Source organism: Nanorana parkeri, unplaced genomic scaffold, assembly GCF_000935625.1.
Source record: "Nanorana parkeri isolate BGI_ZX_2015 unplaced genomic scaffold, ASM93562v1 scaffold41, whole genome shotgun sequence".
NCBI classification, from domain to species: Eukaryota; Metazoa; Chordata; class Amphibia; order Anura; family Dicroglossidae; genus Nanorana; species Nanorana parkeri.
The window spans coordinates 1,837,081-1,844,955 of NW_017306309.1; the positions used below are offsets into that span (position 1 = coordinate 1,837,081).

General features: G+C 41.4%; 1 protein-coding gene across 1 annotated transcript in view; it reads left to right on the forward strand.

The window, feature by feature from the left end:
- Window positions 1–7,875, forward strand: part of BBS9 (Bardet-Biedl syndrome 9) — a 248,417-nt gene that overhangs the window by 51,375 nt on the left and 189,167 nt on the right. Inside the window, exon 7 of the mRNA XM_018571278.1 lies at window positions 5,307–5,481. Within this exon, the coding sequence (XP_018426780.1) occupies window positions 5,307–5,481 (175 nt within the window). The remainder of the gene's footprint in view (window positions 1–5,306; window positions 5,482–7,875) is intronic.

Below are 7,875 nucleotides of genomic sequence, written 5' to 3' on the forward strand. Positions count from 1 at the left end.
CATGATGCTTGAAGGTAACACTCTGGTTCAATGGCAGGTCTCCTGAGGCCGCAAATGCTGAAACTATATGAGTGAGCTAAATGATTCCATCTGATCCACTGAAAATCAAAACAGGTTGTATTTTCACTATATAAATATGTCAGTGACAAAGCCAACTGGCGGCAGTGAACAGTTATAAAGTGGACGTTCTGGCTGTGAAAAACCTGAGGCTACGTTTTTAACTAACATATTAAAGAAAAATATAATGCAGTGCAAAAATAGCTGAATCAAACTTAACTGTGACGTATTCAATTGCAATATTTGGATGCTAAATGTGTGTGCAGCTTAGGCAGACTTACATTGAGTAACCCACTTTGGCTCCCGTTGGCTGCAGTTAAAAACTAATGTGAAACCAACTTGGCCTAAAACGTGCTTGAGGTAACAACACTGCTGTAGTGCATGCAACTTCTTAGTCTTCTAGTCTGTGGGTCAAACCTTGTGTTGCTGTCGAACCCCCTTTGGACTCTAAGGCCAGGATGTACACAGGGACTCCACTTCTTATCAAGTAAAGATTAGGATGCCCCTGTCATTCAACTGTCAAATGCTTAAGCCTCTACTGCAACTCCTACAATAAAATGTGAAATATGTATTTAAAATGTATTAAAAAGGGAGCAATAAGTTAAAAATATGTTTAGTTACTGTTGCAGAAAGACACTCTCTGATGTGCAGCTCCACCAGTTCTCCTCATATTCATCCATTAGCAGGCTCCCCCCCAGTTTATAACCCCTTATATTCATCTGCCCCCTGAAAGTTAATCCTCCTTATGTTTATCCATCAGAATCTCCCCACAATCATCTCTCCAATACTTATCCATTAGCAGCCTCCACGTGTGCTTTTATGACCACTAGTCAGCAGCCTGAGCATTTTTCTCTGCCTTTATTCTTTCCCTCACAGAGTGAAGGCCAATAGCTTGTTGTATTTCACTGAATGGCTGTAATCATTACCTGAATTCTCTGCAGCTCACTCATTCATAATACTGCTTCTTCTCGCTCTGATGTTTTTACCATGCTGATTTCTCCTGCTCAGAAAAAGCAGTTTAGAGAGGGGACAGGGTGTATAGGAGAGGTTCCCCTCACGCCCCTAGCATATCTGCACAGGTTGGCTTTGTTCTTCTCTCCTGCAGGGAGGCTATACCCAATGGGAACACAGTATTCTGCTCTCTGCTGTGAAGCAGGCAGAATAGCCTGCACAGAGCAGCTGACCAGGACTTTGGGAAGAATGAGCAAGCATTGTTCCTGCAGCCCTAACTGGCCCAACATTTTGTCTGACATTGTAAGAAAGTTGGTGGTTGAGAACCAGTGCTTTAGAGGGTAAGAAAAAAACTTTGCTGAGCTCCCCCTCAGGCCCATCTCCCCTTAGCTTGACAGAGGCCAGAGCCTAATGGGGAAGCTGAGAGAGTAGTTCCCTACCATGTTCCCCTTCCTTGTGATTGTGATCTGGGATGTCTAGCAGCTATTCCCTTACTTACATCCACTTACTGCTGCCCACATCTGCATCATTGTTAGCCTGCATCTGCAATCAATAGTGCCATAGCAACCAATGATGCACCCGACCCCATTCAGATAGACAGGAAATCTCTAGCCAACAGCTGAATGTAAACAAAAGAGTGGGGATGCTGACTGACGTCATTTCCCAAATATGGCCACTGGCCATTGATGTCAATTAACATTTCTGGATCCTTTGTTTACATTCTGCTGCCAGCCATGGAATGTCTTTGTATGCCAACTTAGAGTTGGTCCTAATTACCTCTGGTTTTATTACATACGAATGGGCGGTAGTTCTTTTTTAATTAGTTGCAGCCATACCGATAAATTGTGAAAGTGGGCCAAATAATAAGTACCTGAATTTGTCACACATGTCAGAACTCTGATCAAAACTGTTGCAAGACTTTCATGAATTAGGTGCAAGACTTTTTAACCCCTTCATGACTGACGACGTACAGTGTATGTCGCCAGCATCGGGGCTGTTTAAACAGACTCCCGGTGACTTTTGCCGCCGGGACTCTGTTTAAACTTGTAGAGCCGACTGTCGGCTTTACAACAGAAGCGATCCTGGCGACTTACCTGTCGCCAGATCGCTTCTGCCGGACACCCCCGCCATGCTTCCCGGGCTCCGTTGCCCCTCCTACGAGCATACCGCCAGAGAAATTTTGCAAAGGCTTTATGAATCGCATCAATTGGTGGCCACTAGAAATACACTGCACCTTCTTGTTAACTGAGACCAATAAAATACTTATCGTCACTAATGTATTTTGCTGCTTTGTATGGTGTTCTACTGCTTGTTATACTGGGTTATTGTAATCTATACATGACTACAAAATCTGAGATGGTATATAGACCTCAATGAAATTTTTAGTGAGTCTCCTGAATTAATAGTCATTCTGGATTTGTATTTAGTTGATATATTTTCCTATACGAAAGATTTGAAACCCCCAGTGGCAAAGACCTGAACAGTGTTCTGCATTGCTACCTTCGTTTGATATATGTACTTGCATAATTGATACAGCCTGGCTGAAATAGTTGCCTGTCAGTGAAAATAAAATCACACAGAGAGTCTTTACTCAAAGCTTCAAACTAATCTGCAGTTCCATTTTTAGGCACGTTGCCATTCTTTCTGCCAGCCTTATGGTTTTCAGTAAGTTACATGTTCTAGTTAACTTGATTATTCTATCTGATGTCTGAACAATATATTTAAATATTTCTTTAGCTTAATGAAGTGGTTTGGGTGGAGTACTCCTGTCATAGTGCCAGACCTAAATAAAGTTTACATCTATTACTCATGGTCTGGCTTTTATGGTCAGTGAGTCATGTTGCCAAAGGCTCAGGTGGTCGGTGCCACAAGAAAACTATATTTTATGCCTTCTCATTGTGCTTACTGAAAAGCAAAGAAGCCATTGCTGCGCTAGGCTGTGGTTTTTGGCACAGGGCCACTGTTCCCGATAAGCTTCTCTTTGGTTGATTTCCAGGTATCTACTCCTTCGTTGCTTAGTTTCCTATTTCACCATAGGACGGTGTATTCATAGGCTGTTCTTTTTCAACAAATATAAGATTTAGCACTGTTAATTTGTGGCACGTTAATGGAAAACGTTATTCAGTGGTTTCCAGCTTGTGTTGTCACTGTTACCAAGTGACCATTCTGGACCATGAATCTGGAACTTCGCAATGCCAGTTCTGCCACAGGAATTCCACTTGAAATGGTTTTCATCTGAAGAAAGTTGAAGACCACAGTAGTGTTGTTGATGGTTAAGCTTATTTTTGGGTGCTTTTCCAATGCAAAGCAAATGTTTTGTTATATTCCATTCATGCTAAAAATGTCCCTAGTAATGGCTGCCTTTTTGTCATAGATGTGTAGGTAATGATTAAGTAAATGTCAGTCTTTTTTTTATCTATGCAAAGGCAATATGTCTGTGAAGGTTTTCATGTATCCATGTCATTATATAGCTGGTAGTAGTAAGTCACATTCAGCTAGACTGGCTGAATTTCAAAATTACAAAACAAGTTCACTGGAATGGGACCAACCACTACTAGCTCTGCAAATGCATAGATATGGCTCTGCACTCTTTCATTATATAGAACAAAAAAGAGGACAAATGGTTACAGATATTTTCTAGCTATTTTTGTAGAATAATCCAGACCACTGTTTAATGCAGTGATAGTATAATCCACGTTTTTGAAACCTATCTATGTGGCTGTTTAACAAGAAAAAGGGAAGTGCTAAGTTGTTTACATTTTAGGATATATGTATACCATCTTAACCATTTATGCAAAGAAGCTGATTAACATTTGACATACCCCTCATTAATGCCAGCCCAACCCATTTGTGTAACCGTCTAGACATTCTAGACAAGAATTTCCACAAGACAGTCTCACTATTTATCCATAATGAGCTCACTTTGAGCAAGATGACCCAGAGTCTCTCTTACTTGTTTCTACATAACAAACTATACTTTTATACATCCATTCAATCAATCTATACAAGGTTCGATGAGCTGAAGGGAACAAGACCGTAACCACCTGGCCTATAGCTTGACTGAAGCCATGATAAGAATTCCCCAACATGGTGCTTCTAGGAATTGGGTTAGCATTTCTTGGGCATGCTGGAAAAAGTAAAGCATGAATATACAGTAGGGATGCACCAATACCGTTTTTCCGGTTTACGAGTATCGATATTTTACTTTCAGTACTCGCAAATATACCTTGTACCAATACTAGTGCTTCTACTGGCATGGAGCCGGCTTCCGGGGCAATCAGGAAGCCGGGCGGCATGTAATGACTTGCTGCCTGGCTTTCTGATTGCCCGGGAAGCCGGCTCGATTATGATTGTCCGGGAAACCTTGTAATTAAAAGGCTAGCTAGTTGATTGGTATAGGCGGTGCACAAGACAACTGGCTTAGGGGTATAAAAAGTATAAATAAGACTCTTAGTATATGTAGTGCACCGCATACGGAGCAGCATACAGTAATACAGCAATGGGTCTCCCTGTGTTACCCTCGGATGAACCTCCGTAATAAATACAGAGCACACTAGCACACCTTAATCCTAGTGTTGGTTGCTATGGGTTACCACAACTCGGTAATCTTTTTGTCTATGTATATTTTCACCCACTTTACCCATAAGCACTTACTGTCCTAGATGGTGGTCGATTAAAGCGATGTCTGTAGATATGATGCTGAGTACTTTATTGTATAACTTCAGAGAGAGAGCTTGAGGGTTAGGATTATCAAGATAGATGTAGACTCTTTTAAATTGCAGAGTGTGGTAGCTGTCTCCATCCACAGCATGAAAAACATCTGGCACAGCAGCACTAGAGGTAGAAGTCACCAGTCATGTTCATCCTTGTCATCAGTAGTAACCACTGGGCCTCCAGACTCAGGCCCCAGTGTAAGCACATAGCTAGTCCCCAGGCTTCAGGCCTAGCCATCTCAGACAGTCCATAGCAGCCTCCCCACAGTCAGGGCCCGGGGGAGGAAGAGAGAGCTCACCTGGTCCACCCCAAGAATTGATCTCCTCCCCCAGCATGCACTACACCCAGAAGAAGACAGATGCAAACGATGACAGATTGATCAGGAAATCAAATAAACATAGACTACAAATCAGCATCAGACTGATTACAATCTGAAAATACTAAATTTAATAGCATTCCTGCCTACAGGGTGCTACATAAATATATATGAACTTTCTGCAAATAATTTACAAACGTAGAACCTGAAAACAAAGTTAAGGGAGATTGCTCAGCCTTTGGTATTTCTTTTTCTTTCCTCTCTACAGGCCGAGATCTGATTTGTATTCAGTCAATGGATGGAATGCTGATGTTCTTTGAACAGGAAAGCTATGCGTTTGGACGATACTTACCAGGGTTTCTTTTACCTGGTCCTCTGAGATACAGTCCTAGAACAGACTCTTTCATCACAGTCTCTTCTTGTCGACAGGTTGAATGTTATAAGTAAGTATCACTTCTGTTTTATACATTTAAAACCGTGCATTGAGAATAAATATACAGTTAAACAATGCAAGGGCTAGGAATTAAGAATTATTTTGCAATGGTAAATTGTATTTTGATTGCTGTGAGTTACTGCACTTGATACTTACCGAGGAATTTCAGCTTTTAAAATTAAAATAAAATGTTGAGTCTCTTTATGCTTAAAGGGGTTCTAAACCCTTGTTTTTTTTTTTTTTTGCCTATATCTACTGCTAGCAAGCAGTAGATATAGGCAAAAAGTTTTTAAAAAAACAAAACACTTTAACAGCGGTTTACACTTACCGTGTTATTGCTGTGCGCTCCCACCGGAGAATCTGAAACTCATCGAGCGGCCGCAAAGCATCTTGGAGCGGGCGCATGCGCAGTTCGGATTCTCGGCCGGGAGACGAGCAGAAACGCAAGGTAAGTCTATGGACACGTGCACCCGCATGCAGACACCGCTGGATCGGAAGTGCCTGCAGGGACAGAGGAGTCAGCGCTGGATCGGAGAGCCGCCGCACCACTGGATGGACAGATGAAAACATCAGGAAAGAAGAAGATGATCGGATTAAGAGACATCATTTAAGGTAAGTGCTGACATTAACATGGGGGGAGGGACATTTTTTTTAGACTTTAATGTCACTTTAACCAACATCAGCACCTACACATATATACTTACATCTGTATTTTTTTGTACCAAACTAAACATATGTGATATTTTCATCTTTAGAATACCAGTGGCACCAGTTATGTATATTTTTTTTTTTTGTGACCTAAAATCTTGAAAATACCCAACCGTATATGCCTGTCATAACTGGAAATGAAGCTGTAGAATGTACACAGATGATATTATCTTCCTTTCCAGTGCTTCTATATTTTATCCATGAATAGCCAATGTACACCCAGCCACATAATCCTTAGCTTTACATTGTTGCCAGTAATCTAGATCTTAATGCCCATCTCTAAAACTTTTTTTTTAAAGTAAGGTACAAGTAAAATATTGCATATTAATATTTAGCACTCTTTCTCAGCCGGCAGGCAGACTCTTTTTCACATATGTATTTTTATCTCTACTCAGACAGAGCCAGCAGGCAGCCAGTGATGTGCTGCCATGTGCTAAATGTTTACAAAAATTGTGTGTGTATATGTATGTGTGTATATGTGTGTGTGTGTGTATATATATATATATATATAAAGATCTCAATAGCTTAAAAATGTATAAATGTATAAATGTATACGTGTAGGTTTGCTTTCTAGGTATACTCACTGTTGACCAGGTAAGGTGGATATGTAAATATATTCCAATCAGTATAAGAACATTCCCCCCATTAATTAAAGGAGAACTATGCTTTTCACTCACCTCATAGTTCTAGCCGACCTGTGAAAATGAGACTGTCACAGGTCGGCTCAGTAGATCGGGAGGTGAGCGGACACATACCGGCGTTCGCTCACCTCTCGATCCTGTCACAGCTCTCTGCCGTGATAGGCAGATAGATAGGCATAGCCAGCTGTCACTCACTCAGCTGGGCGGATCCAGACATAATTGTCGGGATCCGCTTCAGCTGCGGCGTCTCAGTATACCGCGAGCTGTAGCTCGCAGTATATTGAGCTTAGGGTGATGGGAGAACGCTAGTTTGTGTCCTCCCGTTACCCTAAGGAGAGCTATGGGGAAAAGACTTAACCCCATAGTTCTTCTTTAACCCCATAGTTCTCCTTTAAGGATTTTTAGACAAAAGAAGTAATTCAATCAGCAATATACATTTATTGGAAGGGTTACATATTTACAAAAAATACACAAAATAGTATTTACAAAGCACTGTACAGCACAAGTATGGTGGCATTTTACCTCTCAGCTTCACACCTGTTCATACTGAAATGCCTTTGTGTCCCAGGTAAAAGTGAGCACATGGCTTGGTAACAATACCTTATATCTCCTTCTTTCTGTACAGTGCCTACCAAATGTACATGGGCGCAACCTGATTGGAGGGTTTAAATGAGGTTGCAGCTTACCCCCATGTGAGATGTGATAAGCAAACAAAACAATGGCAGTCTTTAAAGTAAACAGACTCACAGTAACAATTGAGAAACTGGGAGCCGCATAAAATGCAGATAGATGAAGTCAAACACAATCCAGGTTGTTCCTCCCCAGTCCTGCTCCCAGACAGTACATGGACAGTACATGTGTGCAAGTCCTAAGATGTACTGCCCATGTACAGCTAAAGACGTAAATGCATATACAGATAATGAATGTTAACATTTTTTTTCGTTTCAGAATTACCTTTAAAGTTGTGCTGTCTGGCTGTACCCACCCCCTCCTTCTCCTCCGTGTCTGCCGGATCTCTGTGACAGGCATCGGGGGAGGAGATCACAGCAGGAGAC